At 42.4% G+C, this 20,819-nt stretch overlaps 1 protein-coding gene across 2 annotated transcripts in view; it reads right to left on the bottom strand.

The window, feature by feature from the left end:
• The window catches only part of Gm44812 (predicted gene 44812), a 75,805-nt gene extending 55,686 nt beyond the window's left edge, over window positions 1–20,119 (bottom strand). Inside the window, exons 1-4 of one of the 2 annotated variants that reach the window (XM_030243182.1) lie at window positions 19,635–20,119; window positions 6,993–7,214; window positions 5,665–5,745; window positions 3,407–3,440 (exon numbers count right to left, since the gene is read on the bottom strand). In XM_030243182.1, the coding sequence (XP_030099042.1) occupies window positions 3,407–3,440; window positions 5,665–5,745; window positions 6,993–7,165 (288 nt within the window). In that variant the 5' untranslated portion in view covers window positions 7,166–7,214; window positions 19,635–20,119. Of the gene's footprint in view, window positions 1–3,406; window positions 3,441–5,664; window positions 5,746–6,992; window positions 11,583–19,634 lie in introns of those variants that run through there. The other variant, XM_030243181.1, reaches the window with a different exon arrangement.
• Window positions 20,120–20,819: the final 700 nt, after the last annotated feature.

Genomic DNA, 20,819 nt, shown 5'->3' with positions numbered 1-20,819 from the left:
AATTATTCCACAGATAAAGTAGGAGGTGAGACAACTGATGGAAACTAGAAGCTACCTGGTGCAAAGGTTTGGCGAGCTCCTTAGCTTTTCATTGCTGTGACAGACACCATGACCAAAAGCAACCTGGGGAAGAAAGAGTGTATTTTGGCTTTCATATCACAGTCTATCACTGAGGGAATTTGGAGCAGAAACTCAAATAGAGCAGGATCGGGAGACAAGAGCTGATACACAGATCATGGAGGGATGCTGCTTATTGGCTTGCTCCTCGTGACTTGCTCGCTCTGCCTTCTTAGACAACTCAGGACCACCAGCCCAGAGGTAGCACGCTCTGGGCTGTTGAGCAGGCTCTACCACATCAATTATCAATCAAAGAAATGCAACATAGTCTTGCCAATACGCCAGTCTGGTGGGGCATTTTCTTAATTGACATTTCCTCTTCCAAACTGACACCAGCTTTCGTAAAGTTACCATAAAAACTACCCAGCACAGTAGATAAAGAACAAACCTACCTACCTGACTTCCAGCTCTAGGCTCTACCTGGCAAAAGGAGGGAATGCATTTCCTAAAGTTGTCCTCTGGACCTTCACTTCCTTGCCACGCATGTGCCTCAATACCATTACACACACACATATACACATGCGTGTGCACACATATTCACATATATACATATATGAACCCACACTAAAAAATTAGGCCTGTAGAGCCCCTAATGAGACCCTAACTTACTGTTTGGATATAGTTTTCCAACTACAGAGTCAAACTGATCTCTTCCCTCCAACCACCAGGCTATATTACATAGGATTTCTTTATTTTGTTGGAAAAAAAAGCAGAAAAAACAGTCACTCAGAAATCTATTATACATCAAGTTTTTACCTCTCGTTCCATTTGACTCATAAGCTCATGCACTGAAACAGACTGAATAATGACCCAGGCTGGATTTGATGGCATCTTCAGACACATCTAGAGGACTTTCCAGTGGTTTGAATGCTCCTGATCTCATTGCCCCTGTTCTGAGCCCCACTTTGCTTGCCTCTTAGTCTCTCCTGCTTCCAGATCTATTTATTGCCTGTTGATCTTGGCTCCATCTCACTTTCCATTTTTCACGATTAGTTCTTTATGATGGCGCATTTCCTTTTCTTTTCCCTGTGGTGGCTGCCAGCCCAGTTGTTCACTCTGGGCCCTGCCGTTTCCCTTTGCTAATGAAAAGCCACATCCCTGCCTGGCTGGGGCTATCCAGCTGTTTCCGTTTTTAAAAATGTAAACTCATCTTTATTCAGAGGGGTTCCTAGGTAGACCTACCTCATTGTCCCAAGTAGTTGATAAGAACATCAAGGATTAAATTGTTTTCAAGAGGCATATGTGAAAAGTTAGAAGTCAGGGAAGGATGATAAACAGAAAATAAAACATTATAAAAAAAAAATCAATGTCCCCTCCCCCAACATATTTCCCCTTTATGTCTTAAGGCTCCTTAGCAGGTCTGAGTAACAAGTTGTTCTGAAATGTTCTATCAAGAAGTCTAGCCAGGAGGTGGTGGCACTACCCCTTTAATCCCAGCACTTGGGATGCAGAGGCAGGTGGATCTCTATGAGTTCTGGCCTCATCTATAAAGCAAGTTCTAGGACAGCCAGGGTTACACACACACACACACACACACACAAACACACACAAGCCTGTCTGGAAAAAAACAAAAACAAACAAACACTCCATCCTTCCTTAAGATAGACTTCCTTATCCTTCTTTAGCTTTCTATTTTCCCTGCTGAACATTTGTCAGCTTCCGAAAATATAGAGCAGCTAGCATCACCAACCTGAATGGTCTGTGACTGGGTGTGGAAAAGGTGCCAAGTCAAGGTGGAGCCTGCCCAGTCAAGTTCCCATGAATCTTGGATGGTGCGAGCTAATGGCAATCCCTCTTTAATCTCCAGCTGATGTCAGCAGATGAACCCTTCTTAACTCAAAGGAGGTCCCTCAAACAAAACAACCTGTTTACCCTTAAGCTTGCAAATCCCCCAAATATTTCTGGGGAGAAATGAATATGCCCCACACTCATCATTCTATCAAAACAGAACAGCTAATTCTTCTTCAGGTATTATAACTGATAAAGCCGAATGGGACCGAGGGCTTATCTTCTACCCAAGCATTGTCTTAAAGATCTGGTTGATTAGATAAATGTTGACATTCTAGATCTTACAGCTCTGAGGTAAATCGTAGAAGCTCTCCCCTTCTCTGAAAGCGTGTTCCCCGCTTCATGGAACATTTCCAGGCAGGGTTCGGGGTAGGGATCACAGGTGCAGTGCTTGCCTTGAACGTTGGAGGTTCTAGTTCAAGCCTCCTAGATAAGTAAATTAATAAACCAGCAAAAATTATTTCTCACTATGAACAGGGGGAGATAAACAAATAGAGCAGTAAGAAACCACAAAAAAGTGTTTTAAGTATAAAGTGTCAGATAAAAGAATATCACTTAGAAATAAATTTTAGGTAAGACAAAATTAGAAATGGTAAAGGATGGGTATCCATCACTAAAACACACATACGTACATATATGGCATGTGACATGGGGGAACAGTACATAATCTTATGTGAAGCCCACGGGAGCTTGTAAGGTAGGGATGTAGGAAGTGAGGACTCTTGGAAGACAAGATTCACATGTTCCAAGATGTACATATTTTCTTAGAGGTGAGTCCTGGAATCCCGTGCAGTTGGACCTCCCATCTGCGGAGACTGCAGAGGATTCTCTAGTCTTAAGAGGAAAAGGCAGAAAGCGTGAGGGAGAAGTTGATTTTTGTCAAGCCCATTTTATTCTCCAGGCTTCTCTGCAAAACAATTTCAAGGGCTAGCGAGATGGTTCTGTGGGTAAAGTCACCTGCCATCAAGAGTGGCAACTTTAAGTCAGATCTATGGAACCTGCATGATAGTATGAGACTTCTGCAAGTTGTCCTCTGATCGGTATACATGTGCTGTGATATGCTTGTGACACCCTACAAACACACACACACACACACACACACACACAAACACACACACACAAGCACACACACACACTCACAAGGAGGAGGAGTAAATAAAAAATATTAAAACATTTTAAATAGCAATAATTTTAAACTCTTCACAATAAGGAAAGCCACACCTCCTCCTCCTCCTCCTCCTCCTCCTCCTCCTCCTCCTCCTCCTCCTCCTCCTCCTCCTCCTCCTTCTTCTTCTTTTTGGGTTTTTTTGTTTGTTTGGGTTTTTTTTTTGTTTTTGTTTTTGTTTTTTTGTTTTTTTTTCGACACAGGGTTTCTCTGTATAGCCATGGCTGTCCTGGAACTCACTCTGTAGACCAGGCTGGCCTCGAACTCAGAAATCCGCCTGCCTCTGCCTCCCGAGTGCTGGCACGCCTACTTCTTATCTTTTTACAGGTTTCTTACCAAGTGTCCAGTAGACCAAGGACAATCTTGCAGACTGAAAAAGAAAATAGAAATATCTTGGATCACAAAGAAATTAAGTTGCTTGGTGGGTGATATTTTTATCCCGCCCCACCCTGCCTACTGCCATCCCTGAATTCTCTTCAGCCTTGTTTCTGTTGCCTGCCTGTCTGACCTGTTTGGTCCTCTCTCCCTGTTGTTTGCCTCACAGTTCTAACTTACGACACACCTCTGAACTCTGAGACATTGTCCCTGGAGCAGATCATGACCTCTGTCTTCTGTTTGTCCCTCTGATCCCTAAAGAAATAATAATCTGATGTTTACCTTGGCCCTAGCTGACCATAGATCATTAGACCAAAGGTAGGCAAGATCCTGATCCCAGGGTTGCATAGTTTTGGTGACTGTGCATGAAGAATAAGCTGAGCTTAATCTGTCTTTATTCCACATTCTATTACCTGGGTCTTCAGTGGAGCAAAACAAGACAGGAGCCCTACATTTTTGTTGCAAGATGGCCCCAACTAAGAAGTGTTGTAGAGAAATATTGAATATAGAGGTATTTCTCAACCATCTCTGTGCTACCAACAAAAATATTCAAATTTCTGTGTTTCAGAATTATTTCTAGATGTTCTGGTGTACACTTAAAGTTATATTCTTAAAAAGAGAAATGCTCCCTGTTTTGGCCGGTTCAGATTCCTCTACTGCTAACAATAGGACAGCAGAGAGGTGACTGAGCGTGACGGATATGGAGCTCACAAAGCTTGATCTTCAGGACCTCTGTGTGCACGTTCCTTCCCGTGGCCTCACCAGGGCCTACCAACTCTGTTTTCACCATCTTTAATTTTGTTTGATTAAAAGTAGCCCTCAGGCTCTGGGGTGATAGTTCAGTCTGAAATGTGTTTGCTGTACAAACAGGAGAACCTGAGTTCAATGCCCTGAATCCAGGTGAAAAGCCAGACACAGTCAATCGTTAATGCTTGAACTCTTGGCGTGGGAGAGAATCTCAGGGGCTCGCTGGTCGGTCAGTCTAGCTAATGGGTAAGCTTCAGGTTCAGTGAGAGACTCTGCCTCAAAACATAAAATGGAGAGTCATTGAGGAAGACACTGGGGAGAACACACGCACACACAAGCACAGATACACACATTGAGTGAAGTATTTCCATAAATTATATACTTGTTAAGACAACAAAGCTGTCTCTAGGATAGAAAATGAATTCTGAGTCCTTATCCTTATCTTATGATTAGAGGATGTGCCAGCAGGTAGCAACAATGATTCCCAGTGGTATAAGTAAAGGGTCGGAGTCATCTAGTCCATCCCAAGAGAAGCTAGGCAAGATTTTACAAAGTATGGTGAGTCACCTGTTGACATAACCCAAAGTTATGAACGGTGACCAAATCGAATCGACCTTTCATGCATCACTTCAACATTGCTCAACTGAGTGTTGATTTTTGTCAATCTGTTTTAACTGAATCTCTACATTTATCTCAGATTTGTACTTGTAGGAGAGACATAAGCTTAAGAAATGTTTGCCCACTTTGGAGTTTTCCCATACTTAGGAAACATTAAAATGTGAAATTAATCAAATTTCAAAAACCCTTTCAAAAGAAGGAGGAGCTAAGGAAGAGGGCTAAGGTCAGTTGATAGATCACTGGCCCAGCATCTGGGAAGCCCTGGCATTTGGGATCACTGGCCCAGCATCTGGGAAGCCCTGGCATTTGGGAGCACTGGCCCAGCATCTGGGAAGCCCTGGGTCTGATCCCCAGGACTATAAACCAGCACTGTCTGTTATCCCACCATGTATGAGGTGAAGGCAGGAGGATCCGGGTCACCCTCAGCTACACAGTGAGTTAAATGTGAGCCAACCTGAGCTATATAAACCTCTACCTCAAAAAAATAAAATAAAATAAAATAAAGTGTTGGAAAGAACGAAAAGGAGAAGGGCTGTCAAACCCACTGACAATATGTTCAAAGCCTAACAACCTCAAGTTCCTATCATCTTTAGTTTACATGCCTCAGAGCTAGCCTGTGCTATTGCCTTAACACAACACAATAAGATCATCCTAAACAATAGCGTTCACTGTATTCCCAGCCCCTATATTTGCCAGGCACGTGTGCTTGGGTGTGAGAACTCTGGCCAAGTGTTTGCTATAGTCTCCAAGAAGGGTGATAACAAAGTCACAGATACTCAAAGCAGGACTCACAAGTATTCAACCAAATAAATGAAATCATACACTTTACTTTTCTCATTGCTGAGACTTAATACCTGACAAGGAGCAGCTTCAAGGAGGAAGGTTTATTCCAGTCCACAGGACTATGAGGTAGCTGGTCACATTGCATGCACACTCTGGAAGCAGAAAGCAGCAGACAGAACGTGATGCCGGGCTCAAAACCTTCAAGGCATGTCCTGTCCACAGTGGCCCACTTCCTCCAGTGAGGCTCCACCTCCTAAAAATCTTCCATGACCTCCCAAAGCCACACCAGGAGCTAGAGACCAAGTCCAACAACACAAGTGTCTGAGGGACAGCTCCCATTCAAACCAGTTAAAAACCTTTCCCACAGTGTGGGAGGCTGATGACATGTTCACAATTATGCTTTTCTTTAAGATGAAAATAACTCTGGGGATAGCTTTGCTACGCTAATGCCAGAAAATGTTTCATGTTCCACATTCCAATTGGCATGCTCCTCAACCAACTCCCTTCTCAGTTTAGCTTCCCAGCTACTCCTGGGAAACCAACTAATTCTTAATATCGGAACAAACAAAGCAGAATTAGGAAGGCACATTTCTAAGGGAGAGAAATCAGGCAGCCGAGTCCCAAGCCAGTTTACAGGATTTTTTTTTTTTTGCTACTTTTCTTTTTTCTTTTTTTTCCCTTTTAATTAGGTATTTTCCTCATTTACATTTTCAATGCTATCCCAAAGGTCCCCCATACCCACCCACCCCCATCCCCTACCCACCCACTCCCCCTTTTTGGCCCTGGCGTTCCCCTGTACTGGGGCATATAAAGTTTGCAAGTCCAATGGGCCTCTCTTTGCAGTGATGGCTGACTAGGCCATCTTTTGATACATATGCAGCTAAAGACAAGAGCTCCCGGGTACTGGTTAGTTCATATTGTTGTTCCACCTATAGAGTTGCAGTTCCCTTTAGCTCCTTGGGTAATTTCTCTACCTCCTCCATTAGGGGCCATGTGACCCATCCAATAGCTGACTGTGATCATCCACTTCTGTGTTTGCTAGGCCCCGGCATAGTCTCACAAGAGAGAGCTATAACTGGGTCCTTTCAGCGAAATCTTGCTAGTGTATGGAATGGTGTCAGCATTTGGAAGCTGATTATGGGATGGATCCCTGCATATGGCAGTCACTAGATGGTCCATCCTTTCGTCACAGCTCCAAATTTTGTCTCTGTAACTCCTTCTATGGGTGTTTTGTTCCCATTTCTAAGAAAGGGTAAAGTGTCCACACTTTGGTCTTCGTTCTTCTTGAATTTCATGTGTTTGGCAAGTTGTATCTTATATCTTGGGTAACCTAAGTTTATTTTCTATCATTCCCTCCCTCTCTTTCATGGGTGACCTCTAATTAAATACTCCCAGGTACCTGGCGTCCAGAGTGTCCCTTGAGAACTGCTTCCCAGGTGTCTGTAGTAAGCCTTGCTTTTTAAATTCACCATGATTTTTGATGCCCCTCTTCACGTTCTTCAAACGGCAACAGATCAGAAGACTCTTACCCTTTGATCTGAGAGGAGGACTCTGGTTCAGATCCGAAGCCATAGCTGGGCTCAGCAGCCCCTTTTGTACCCTTGGTCACTTACCCTGCTCCCTGAGAAACAGGGTGAGCAATGAAAAGTTGAAAGTTACCATTCATAGCATATCTGCAAATCCTGAGAGATGGTCTTGTCCACCCAGTTCCAATAAGAGGGCCAAGTACTCTTTTTTGTTTTTTCCTACTTCTACTGAAACCTTGGTAGGCTTTCTGAACTGGAACGGTTATTTCTAAATCTCAAATTTATTAAATTAGCAATCGCAGCATTTGTATATACTCAGTTCTTGTTGTTTCAAACAGGATGTTTATTCATCTTCCAAAAGTAGCAAGACTTGGATCCAACCTGTCTCATAAAGACGTTAGGCAAGATGCCAGGTATGGTGGTATACCTTTAATCCTAGTAAGAACAATCAGATCTCTGTGTGTTTGAGGCCAGCATAGTCTAAATAATGAGTTCCAGCCCAAACAGGGCTACACAGTAATATTCTATAAAAATAATATTAATAATACAAAACAAAACAAAACAAAAAGTGAAGACGAAAACAAAAGAACAAGAAGATAGATAAGAACAGACAAGGTCTCTACCCAATGAACTGCCCTGGGTGTCTTGAAAGCTACTCTTAGAAGAATAATTATATAATTAGATTAGGTCTAATTACATAACTGTCTAGAAATAAGTAATTTCCATTTGAAATCACTGGTTACTGTGTATCTGGCATGGAGTTTAAACAAAAAGACACTAAACTAGTTTTATCATGTAGCGTAGGGAACAGAATAAACACCAGGGACTACTCAGTTCTGCTCTTTTGTTTCTTGTTCTAACAGGTTTACTGCCACCTCTGTCCCTTTCCCCACATCCCATATCTGAAATGTACTAAGTGCAAAAATCCATGGGAACCCTGATAAACATGAGACAAGAAGGGAGAGTTACCAGGAATGAGAAGAGCAAGCTACAGCTTCAGGAGATCTGCATATAGATTAATATGTAGTAAATGAGAGTCTTTTGTTCTTTTATGTACAGACATATGTGCACATGTGAGTGCATGTGTGCATGTGTCCGTGTATTCATGCACATTCCAAGAGTTCTCTCACATAGGAATTTAAAATGCTGTAGAACAGCATGCAAAGCTGGGCAGAAAAAATAACTAAAATCAGAGTCAGTGAACTAGACCCCAATCTGTATCTACCACGTAGCAGCCCTGTCCTCTGAGCAAAACCCTCCCCTTCCCCGTTTCCTCAGAGCACAGCTGTCAACACCAAATAACATAATGAACGTGAGGTACCATGTTTGGTATTACTAGCTACTCAGTAAAAGGCAAAGAATTTATGATTTCCATTCCTAGTGTGGAGGGCCTGGGATGCAGGGAACAGGCTAGCTTGGAATCAGCCAATCAGGTTCTGCATACATCATGTCAGAGTAAACGTGTGTGACTTGGGATCAGTCCGTGAGCTGTTTCATCTACATGACACCAGTGTAGCTGTCCTGAGCAGACCTTTTCCAAAGCTTATGGTATCATCATCCACCTTGCCCTCTTCCTACATACCATCATACACACACTCACATAAACACACACACACACACACACACACACACACACCACAGCATTTACTATTTAATTGCCTAAAGTTGGTAGAGCTAAATATAGTCCTGTCCCTCCAACCAGCAACTCTAGAAAGGACCTCAATTGCCTTGATTTACTCCCTATGAAAACTTGACTGCCAGCCTTGTGAAAAAATGAGAACTAAGAACACTCTATGACAGAATGTTTCGCAGCAGACACCTTGTCTACTGTTAGGAAGGGTCTTACACTAGCACTCAATCCTTGCTTCATTTACACCCCCCTTAGAGAAACCTGAGTCCTGCTCCTCATTTACTTCTGAGCCAGGATGACTCTGAGATTAGCACTTTGAAAACAAGGAAAGCAGATTTCAGCTCAGTTACCAAGCAGACACTATTGTATTGGAAAGAGGACTCTTAGTCTTCCTCTGTGGAGGCAGGGTTAGGGAAAGGAATTGTGGCAGACCCCATTAGCAAGAACGTTATGCTAATTACGTAAATTCTAAAATGTGAACTGAGAAGCCATCTTCCACACGCCAACACAGCATCCTCTCCTCCCAGTGCCGTGCCCTTCCATACAGGGGACTCGGCCCAGGAAATGCCTGTCTGGGGTAAATCACAGAGAACTCCCATGCTATGGAGCTTCTAGGCCAGAATACACTGCGAAGGACTCATGTCATTCTTGAAAATTCTACCAGCACATATTCATAAGCTGTTTCTCTCCTAGTTCTTAGGTGACCTTTAGAGTTCGAAAGTATTCCTTTGTGTTAAAGCAAACACAAACTAGTCTGCAAGCATCATTCAGAGAACTGAAAGATTCTATTAATCGTGTGTTTTCATTGTTATCAAGAAGAGGAAACAGTGATGCCTTTGTTTTCTGGATGACCACATGCTTCTAACCAGTGGCCCACAGTGCTGGCATTTGCCTTTTGAGTTGTAGGCAACTCTGTGTAGCCTGGGGCTTCAGTGTAGCTTGTTCTCAGATGAGAAAGGCATAGGATAAACGCAAAGTGTGCTTCCTGGACCTGGATCCAAACTGAAGGAGGTTCCTGCCCATGATCTGAAGAGTTTATTCTGAAGAGTACTTTCATACAATCATTAATAAATGTGGTCTTCCAGATTAAAGGAGTCAAGTCAACAGGTCCATGGGGACTCCCCTTATACACACATACCAGAATACTGAACACTAATATGCAATCCAAGGGGAAAGAAATATGTCTACATTGTATAAGAATAGGAAGAAAAAGAGGAGGAGGAGGAAGAGGAGGAGGAGCAGCAGCAAATCAATTAATTGAGTGATAACATTCTGTGTACCTACTATGTGTGGGGCATGAAGAGCATAGTCATGAAGAAAGAATTAAGATTTAGCTTCTGTCTCCCAAGTGTTTACATTCTTCTGGAAAAGAATGAATCCAAGTCTAGAAATAACTAGAGAACAAGCTGAATGCAGTAAGTCACCAATAGAGAACAAGATGTGGAGAACCAAAGATAACTCCATGGACCAAGAAGCATTCAAGGATGTGCCTTAAAAACCCAGGAAAAAGTCAACCTCAAAAGACAGCTGAGCTAGGTAATGGGGGTGCATGCCTGTGATACCCATACCCACTCAGGAGACAGAGGAAGGTAGACCTCTCTGTGAGTTCAAGGCCAGCCTGCTCTACAGAGCAAGTTCCATGACAGTCAGGGCTACACAGAGAAACTCCTGTCTTAGAGATACATAGATAGATAGATAGATAGATAGATAGATAGATAGATAGATAGATAAGCATCCAGGTTGAAAAGCTGAAGATGAGCTAAGACCAGGAAGTGGAGAGGTATAAGTTTTGTAGAAAATGAGCGATGCAGAGACTCAGATTTAAGACAAAAATTATTTCTAATAAATCCATGGCAAATGAGAATATAAAACAAATACACTTAGAAGAGATACCTTGCTGAACATCTAAGTTTAAACTCGCCTGTCTGTAAACACACTTAGAATACCTAAAAACCTCCCACTAAGCAAAACAATCTAACACAAAGCCCATTTTATAATGATGTGCTGACCAGCTCCTGTCTGAATGTGTTGAAGGCCAGTATCCAAAATACACTGGCAGCACAGAACACTGCGGAGTGTCTAGTGATTTACAGCCAGTAGCATGGGGTTGGCAGAGATGTGGCTCACCGTGGTGGGCCAGCATTCTGACAGAGAATATACCACAGTCACGAGCCTGAGTGGAGACTAAAGTTGGAAACTGAAGACTCACTTTGGACTGAAGGCTACTGCTTTCCTACCAGGCATCAAAAGTGTGTAAGTAACGCCAGACAGGGTGGGGCAAAACTGTAGTCCCTGCTACTCAAGAGGCTGAAGCAGGGGCAGCAAAATTTCAAGACTAGCTGGGGCTGAAGAAAGAGTTCAAGGGTAGAGGGGGATCTTACTCAGACCTTGTTGAGAAGTTACTAAGACCACAGTGAGCTAATGGGGTTTTAATATTCAAGAATGTGGTGTAAAGGAAAAAAAAACACTCTGAAGACATTTTGAATAATAATAATTTCAAATAAAACTTTAAAAGTGTAAAAGGTAGCTGGGGATTCAGCCATCTTAGTAGTAAAATGGTGCCCTAATGACAACTTTCTGTATTGCAAATAAATAAATAAGAATGAAAAATATTGTACATTAAACCTTTAGTTGAAGACCATCTATTTAAAGCACAGCATATTTGGCATCAGTAGCATCAGTCGTCAGTAAAACAAATAGAGAAAAAGAAAAAAATTATATATTAAACTTGTATACAAAGCACAGTGTATCTGGTTAATACTAGAGACTACAAGAAAAATAAATTGTAGATGTAATACAAAATAGAAGAGGAGGGGGAAGAGGAAGGAGGAGGAAGAGGAAGGAGGAGGAGGAGGAGGGAGAGGAGGAGAAGAAGAAGAAGAAGGAGGAGGAGGAGAAGAAGAAGAAGAAGGAGGAGGAGGAGGAGGGGGGAGGAGGAGGAGGGGGGGGAGGAGAAGGAGAAGGAGAAGGAGAAGAAGGAGGAGGAGGAGGAGGAAGGGGGGAGGAGGAGGAGGGGGGAGGAGGAGGAAGAGGAGGAGAAGGAGAAAGAGAAGGAGAAGGAGAAGAAGAAGAAGAAGAAGAAGAAGAAGAAGAAGAAGAAGAAGGAGGAGGAGGAGGAGGAGGAGGAGGAGAAGAAGAAGAGGAGGAGGAGGAGAAGGAGAAGAAGAAGAAGAAGAAGAAGAAGAAGAAGAAGAAGAAGAAGAAGAAGAAGAAGAAGAAGAAAACAAAACAAAAAACCAACTAACAACTAATCCCCCCCACACCCCCTCTCCTCCCAAACAAACAAACAAACAAACAAAAAACAAACCAGCAAACAGTGAAGGAATAGGGAAATTGATGACCAGAACAAAGAATTGCCTTAGAAGAAATAACCCAGAGCAGGTTCTCAGTGGAGACAGAGTAAGCCAGGATTGATGCAGGTGTGACTCTGCCTTTTCCTGCAAGGAATCATAGCTGCCCAGTGGAAGAGAAACAGGGCATCTGACAAACAACAAGGCAGAAGGAAAGGCCAAGGTCAGAAAGAGTCAGATCAAAGTAGATGGGCCGGATGGAAAGGCAGCATCAAGGGAGAGCCGACCTGTTTTGAATGTAAATAGATGAACAGTGGGACATTTCAATTTTCAGACGATCTCTGATGAATGTGGAAACTTCCAGGAAACAGTCCAGGGCTAGGGAGACAGCTCATCTGAGAAAGCACTTGGCCTAACCAGGATGAAGGCCTGAGTTTGAGCCCCAGAACCCCTGTGGAAAGCTACCTGTGATTGTGGGCCCTTGGAATTCTAGCACTGGAGGTAGAGACGCACAGATGTTTGGAGCTCACTGACCACCCAGCTCAGCTGCCTAGGCAAATTTCAAGGCAGAAAGAGACCTCATCTAAAAAAAGAGGTGTGTGTGTGTGGGGGGGGGGGGAGATACCACAAGAGGTTAAACTCTGACCTTAACAGCTACACACAGGGCCATGCGGGCCATGCATCTGCAAAGACATGCTTAGCCTTTATACATGCATGCACACACACATGCACCCACAGATCCATATGGAAGCGTTCACAGTGTTGATGTGCATCCAGAAAGACCCACTTCAGCTGATCAATCTTAGAAGAGGCTAGAACTGAGAAAGGGTTTTTTCTCTTTCCCAGTAAGACCTACCAAATTGCAATCACCTTTACAGAAAGGGGCTGCAGAAATAGCGTCAGCAGCAAAGGAGTTGAGTTCGTAGGTCATTGTGTACTGCTCAGAGGTTCCAAGACTCCCTCAACTAAAGTTGCCACTCGCTCCCTGTTTCTGGATTTGTGAATAACTCAAATGGGTGGATTCTGTTTCTCCATCCTGTCCTTGTGTGTCTCTATGTGTGTTTCTGTCTCTCTGCCTCTCTGTGTCTCTCTGTCTCTCAGTCTCTCTGTCTCTCAGACATTTCTGTCACACACACACACACACACACACACACACACACACACACACTCCTGCTGTCTCCCACCCCTACAATCGTTAGACTTTATGTCTTCCTGAAGCAGAACTTTAACTGGACATATTTTAGTGTATCCACAGTGACACATCACTCTGCAGGTGTCCCTCCAGTGAAGGACATGTATGAAACTTTGAGTGGAATTAACACTGCTAAACTGAGTTTGAAACTGCAAGAGGAAGTGCCCTGGGATTTACCAAAATAGTCTGGGAGTTGAAAAATTACAATCCAGGTGCCTGGCTTTTTCAGGTTACTCCCCTCCCTCCACTCCCATGCACCGCTGCCTGCAAGCTTATTTACAGAGTCAATTAACGAAAGATAACCTCCCATTGTGTAACCATCAATAAATCAATCGTGTTAATACTATCTTGGAATGTCCCCCACTATTGACGTTCATATTGTTTACATTAGACACTTGAGAAAGCCAGAGCCCTTGAGTCGGCTTGTTCCAAGTTAATGGATTCTGGAGTAGCCATTACTACATATTACTTTCTTTACAAAATATTTGAAGTTGCTCTGGGGTTCACCTGCCTTATCCATGCTGGCAGGGCGCCCTCCTCCCAAGCAGCAGGATCCAATCTCTGCCACAGAGAGCCCCGTGACTACTTAGGAGGGCAAACATTTATGAGCAGTCATAAGGCAGCCACTTAGGGTACACCTACTTCTTTGTGATGCGAATAATGTATTTCCACCCAGCCCAGCCCCCCACTGTCAGCCACCCTCAACAATCTGAGGAATCAAATTAATCTTCAATTATGCCAAAGAATCTTAGCGGCTAACACAGCTCACGTTACCAAGTCACTTAACAATTGTGAGCCTTTCATACAGAGAGCACCCCAAACACGGGGCTTTTCATAATTTCTCTCCCTCCCCAATAAACTGAGGGAACTCTTTCCACCCTGTGATCATTTCAACATGGGGGAATCTTGAAGATGTTGTTGATTAGCTTTGAAAGTGAATGAGAAATAAATCCTTGTGCATAATGCCTACGGTCTGAACTTTGTCACTCCAGGCATAAAGTCGGGTCTAATGTTTTGTTTTCTGTTTAGTACTTCCTCTCTAATGACACCAGAAAGACTTAAAGAACAGGTTTTTCTCTTAGCAGGGACACTCCTAGGCTTTCTGGCCAAGGGAGTTTGCAAAGGCAAGAAATGTGCAGGATTAGAAAGGAGGGAGGGGGAGGGAAACCCGGTGGTGCAGTGTCTGAAGTTTCAGATTTCAGAGCTGGCTGCAGACCTGGGCAAAGTTCACTGCTCCCTCTTCGAGATGTGGTACATACTTTTCAAGTTTCCACTTGCTTCTTAGAGAGGGAAAAATGTGGCCTGGGAGTTGAGGTTGCTAAGGCCGAGTGGAGCCAATTTAAGCAAGCATTCCTTTCCGAAAAGACAGGTTGCCTCGCTGTTGTTATTTCACTGCAAATACCAGAAAGTCTAGATCCTCCGCACTCTAAGCAAATACTTGAGCTGCAATGTTGAAGCCATCTTTTTTCTACTGTGGGAAAACAGCTATGCCCCTCCCTGGCTCTTCTCTACTTATGCCTTGACAAAGTGGAATATTAACATACCTTGTTGTACATCTTATCAAACAATGGCTTCATTTTTCGCTTGCTAAGGATGGGTAGTTATGCTACCCATGACTACTAGGTTATAAAAGAAAGCTCTCGTTGTTCCTAGTCTTTTTTTCTTTTCTTTTAACTTTCATGATATATCTATCTTCTGAAGGGTGTTTTAAAAAGGGTGAATAAAATAGACAGGACTTAGGAAAGGAAAACAGACCTAATTACCATCTCTTCTAGGTCTTACTGTGACCCTAAAGTGAAAGCTCCAAAGAACAAGAGTGGCCTTAGAACTTGCACACCAGTATGTTTATGCCTTCAACTTGTTTGTACAATAAAGCTGTTGATTCTCTTCCAAAATAAAGAGGATTTTCAGTTTTTTTTAATGAATCAATAGTTATTAGTATTTGTGTCTTACATGAGAAAGTAAAATAAGTTTCCAAATTTATAGATATAATATTTTGCATAAAAATTTGCATCAGTTGAGCATTTAAGTCCATACCGGTATGTAACTTTATATTACATTCTGAAAAGCCTTTTTATATGGAGAGAGTACACTTGTATTCAGGGCAGTACATACTAAATTGAAAATTTAGACAGTCAGTTAGGAAACTGTCCTCTGTACTCAAAATGTCATTGTTTCTCTACAACCTGGAAACACCCATCTTTTAGTCAAACTAGAAAATGGTAAAGAGACCACACATATGCTTTGACACTTCAAAAAGCCCCTGGGACCTTGAAGTGTATGAAGTGATAAGCTGGAAGGTGGACACCCCTTCCTGGAGTGCTTTGCATGGTTTCTTTCTCCACCTTAACTTCCTACACACTGCTCTTACCCATGTCCCTCCTTGCTAACTCTTGGTTTTCCTTGCACGTTGTCATTTTGCTTTCTGCTTTGCTTGTGTCTTGCCCTATGCCACCACTTCCATATATCCCATGTGACAAACACTCATCCACCAGCAGCTGATTTCTCCCTCCACGTTGCTTCAGGCTCCTTAAAGCTCTTTCTGGAATCATCTGCTCATGTGGCTATCTAGGCATTTAAACATCTATGTCAATACTAGAGGACTTCATTTTCTCACTGGCTAGGGCTTTTGTATATAGAAAGTCTGAGACTGACATTGTTTGAGATTCCTATATGAAAACATAAACATGATTTTACATATAGGCTTGGCTTGACTAACTGATATTCCCTAATGTTCTCTGAGAGCACGCATCATCATGGTAATACTCCAGCCATTGTATAGCTCCAAATGGAAATAGTAAAGAAGCACTCCTGAAAGCGGGAATGACCAATTCATGTCCACCTGGCCTTTCTGACTTCCCTCACAACACCCCCCGCCCCTAATCAGATCCTACTTAGAGACAAGCTAAGAAGGTGGCAAGAAGAGTTTCTATGCCATCTGCCCCTTTGCTTCCTCATCTAAAAGACGGAAATGACCCTATGAAAAGCCTTATGGGCCTTTTCTGCTGGTTGCCGACTCCTGTAGTATGTACTGCTCCTGGACATTGGTATTATCATTCCAGCTAGATAACAGAAAGCGAGGCACTTGGTCAAAAATCAAAGGAAAGATAAATGGGCTTGGGTAATGGATGAGATCAAACCAGCACAGTAATATAAGACACCCACCAGAAAGGGGACAAAGGAGAAATGGGGAGCTCTGACTGTTGATTCTACATTGACTGGTCTCTTCCCAAGGCTTGCCACGAATCGGGTTGGGCTTGAAATGCCCACAACACTGGTCATGTGACATCCAGACACAACTACAAATCATTCCTCAGGTTAATCGTGGCCTAAGAAGTGGCTACAACCTGAAGAGATAGTGCTGTCCACGGTTAGTGTGTTCAACTGAACACATTTCCCTTTACAAAGCAAAGATCACTAGAAATCGCATGTTCTCATGAAGAGACAAAAAGTTCGAGTAGAATTACAAGCAGGCAGTATCTGCATAGGGCCCTGTAGTTAATAATGTACTTGAGACGAAGGACAAGAGCCAAGACTGAGTAGAAACTCTGTATCCTTTTTACATGAGCCACACTAATAGTATGGCTGGAAACACGGTGCTGTTTCTTCTCAAGTTTCAAAGCAGGTGAGTGTCAGGATTGCAGCCCTGGACAGTAACTTAAGGAGATTGATAGTCACTAATAAATGGAAGCATCTCAGTCCATCTGTTATGGCAGCGCACGGAAAGAAGGAGTCCTTTCAGTAAAATGCACACACTGCTCTAATTTTTATGTGACGTGTCTTCCTGTCCCCTATAGGTCCACATCTTAAAGGCTTGAGCCTGCTATTTGTAGTGCTACCAGGAAGCGTAGGTCCTTTAGTAGGTTTGGCCCAATGGGAGGAAGCCAGGTTGTGGAGAGTGTGCCTTTGAATGGGATCCTGGGATTCTCAGCTCACTGATGTGCTTCACCTCCCCCCCCCCCCCAGCTCGCCTGCTCTCTAATTATTGTTTCCTCTCCTTCCCGGTCATCAATATATAGGCAGCTTCGTCCAGCACATAACCCTGCCATAATATACTGCTCACTACAGAGTACGTGCTGAACCCTCCGAGCCAAGATAAATTTTCCTTATAAGTTGCTATCCTCAGGTATTTTGTGATAACAATAAACAATTGAGCAACACACATAGCTATACGGCCTCTCGGGGACAAGACCATGGCCAACCATCATGATGATGACAGTGACAAAGATGTCATCCCCTGTTCTCAGGATTTTATATACACTCACTTACTGAATCTTGAGGATACCTTTAGATATATGGTTCTATTATTACTCTTATTTTTGGATGAATCCCTGGACGCAGAATGGGGCTAACTAATCATCCCAAGTTCATAGAGTAGACAGTACATGGCAGGGGACGTTAAGTTACACAGAGCAGGTATGGAATCTGCCTTTTACCCTTCTGCTCCCAAGAGGAGAAAAGGAAGAAACTGGTAATTCCATTGGAATTACTCTAATTGTTGCAGTCTTTTAGCTTCAGTATTCTAGTGGAAGCGGTTTCTTTGACTCTTCATATATTGCACACTAGCCTTAAAGAGAAGAATAATTTTTACCTTTGTGTGGGATAATGAAATTACTCAGACATGAAGGTGTTTGGCTCCAAGGCTTTTGACCTGAGTTCCATCCCTAGGAGAGAATCAGCTCCAGCCAACTGTCCTTTGACTGTCACAGGCTTACTGTCATAGGAATGCACTCTCCATCACTCATAGATAGATAGATAGATAGATAGATAGATAGATAGATAGATAGATAGATAGATAGACAGACAGATAGATAGTAGATGATAGAGATGTATGATAGATAGATAGATAGATAGATAGATAGATAGATAGATAGATAGACAGTAGATGATAGAGATGGCTGATAGGTATCACTGTAATACAAATAATTATGATCATCCTTTTCTGTTTGATAGCCCATTATATATAAAGTATTAGCAAATATAGCTTATCTCTTTATGTGATTGGCTAGATTAGAATAAATTTCAAACTTCCAAACGGCCAGGAGAAAAATCAAAAGCAAAGAATATTATACAACACTTGAAATTAGTAATCTCAAATATGAGTAGCCATGAATAAAGTTTGGTTGAAATAGAGTCAGACTTCATTTGCGTATTACTTATGGCTTGAGTGCACCTAACTTCCAGATTGAATTAAGTAATTACAGCACAGTTTTCTATGGCTAGTGAAACCTAGAATATCTGCTCTCTGGTGAGTTGTACTAAATGTTTGCTGCTTTAAACGGTTGTAGGTCGTTCTCATGCATGCTCTTTCCTAAAATGGTGTGTGTGTGTGTGTGTGTGTGTGTGTGTGAATGTGTGTGTGTGTGCGCATGTGTATGTGTGCATGTGTGTATAAGTGTAGACGGCAGAGTAGTTGTTGGTTTTTTGTTGTTGTTGTTTTTGTTTTTCAAGACAGGGTTTCTCTGGAACTCACTCTGTAGACCAGGCTGGCCTCAAACTCAGAAATTTGCCTCTCTCTGCCTCCCAAGTGCTGGAATTAAAGGTGTGTGCCACCACTGCCCGGCTCTCATCTAGCGTTGCCCTCAGTTGCTGTTCACCTTGTTGTCCTGAATCAAGGTCTCTCTCTTGGCCTGAAGCTCGCCAGCTTGGCCATACTGGCTGTTAGTACACTCCAGCAGTCTACATGCTTCTACCACCCCAACGCTGAGGCTACAAATGTGCTCCACCTGCCACCATGCCCAGATTTTTCATAATGGAATTCTAGGAAGTGAACTCAGGTCCTCTTACCTTCATCATAAGCATTTTGCCAACTGGGCCATCTCTCTACCACCACTACTCTACCCCCCCTCCCCAAGCTCTTCTTATGGTAACATTTTTCAAATTCTTCAGCATTTTCTCACCCTTGGACTCTGGCCTAGAATCTCCTAGCATTTCTGTTGTAACACACATCCTTCATGCCTCTTAAAATGGTGCTTGGTGGTGTAAATACACAATTCATTCTCAGAATTTGAAGGAAAAAGCCTTGCACAGATTGTCTTGTGGGGTATTTCTAGGATTATGGAATTTCCAAGCACACAAAATGAATCTATAACAAAAATAATATAGTCATTTAGTAAAAAAGAAAAACAGAACACGGGTTGTTTGGCAAAAATCAGTCAACATCTCTGACCATCAAGATGGCTAAGTGGATAAAGGTATTTGCTGCCAAGCCAGACAGCAACTCAAGTTTGCTCTTCAATACCTAAGTAGTTAAAGGAGAGAATCTATCCCTACAAGTTGTCTGTTGACCTTCACATTTGTGCAATGGGGTATACACAGGTGTGCACTTGCACACATATATACAAACACTAAATAAATAAATATAATGAAAACATTAAAAACAAAACTCAAATTGTACACTTACAGCTTATACACTGTACTGTTGTGCTTCCAAAGGAAAAGATCTCGTGAATACACACTCTCCCCTAATCAGTGAGCTGCATGTGGATCACCTTGGGGCTGTCATGTCGTAGAGCCTATTCTGAAACGCATAAGGAAATCTAGATCATCAGAAGGTTGGATATAGAGGTAGATGATAAGACATTAGATCGAGCAAGAAGAGAAGTGTTCATTATGGTAAGAAAGCAGAAGTACTGAACTTGAATATTTAGCCTCTAAATTCTTTCAGTTCCTGTGCTTTAATTGTGTAATTCTAAAATGTGCTTTGAGAAAAATAAAACTTTGCTCTTATGCTAATGATGTCATAGTTTGAGATCTATGTCAAAAGTTACTAAATCATAGACATTAAATAGACACAGTTTATTGCATGCCAATCATGCTTCAAAAAAAGAATATTTTAAGAGGTGAACTCAGTGAAAGAGAGATAGCTCAGCAGGTAATAGCACTGACTGCTCTTGCAGAGGACCCAGGTTCATTTCCTGGTACCCACATGGTGGCTTACAACTGTCTGTAACTCCAGTCCTGGGAACCCAACACCCTCTTCCAACTTTCTTGGATACTGTATATACATGATACATAGACATATATATGGCCAAAATAAAATAAATAAAAAATTTTAAAATAAGATAGAAAGGTGAACTCATAACATATTTTACCACTGCTTTAGAAATTATGAATTAAATAGTGGCTCTAAAATAACAACAACAACAAAAAAAAAACCTACATCAAAGTAGGGAAGAGGCATAGAACAAAAATCCCCAAAATACAGCACAAAATGACCAGTGTCCCTTTCCTTGGCCACACTTATACTGGGGTTAGGTATGGTTTTGTTTGAGACAAAGGAATGCTCTATTAGCCTAGGCTGGCCTAGAACTCTCAGTGGGTTTGCTTTAGCTTCTATAGTGCTTGGTTCCGTTGCTTTTATTTTCCTTAAATGGAGCTAAAGTATATCTTCCTTGAGATTAACTCTGAAGCCCATTGGCTGTAATCCAAGTATATTCTCCAGTAGAGTCTAAGTCCACAGAAAGAAACCAGATTTTGTTTCTCTGTTTAAATTTTCTATAAACAGATTCATCAAATGGAAGTCGCAGAAGCATCCTCCGTAAGCTGTCTGGAGCAAGCATACTTGTAGGACACGGGGCAAATTCCA

This window comes from Mus musculus, chromosome 7, assembly GCF_000001635.26.
Source record: "Mus musculus strain C57BL/6J chromosome 7, GRCm38.p6 C57BL/6J".
Lineage (NCBI taxonomy): Eukaryota > Metazoa > Chordata > Mammalia > Rodentia > Muridae > Mus > Mus musculus.
Note: the sequence above shows the minus strand (reverse complement) of the source record. Positions and strands in the feature narration are given on the sequence as shown.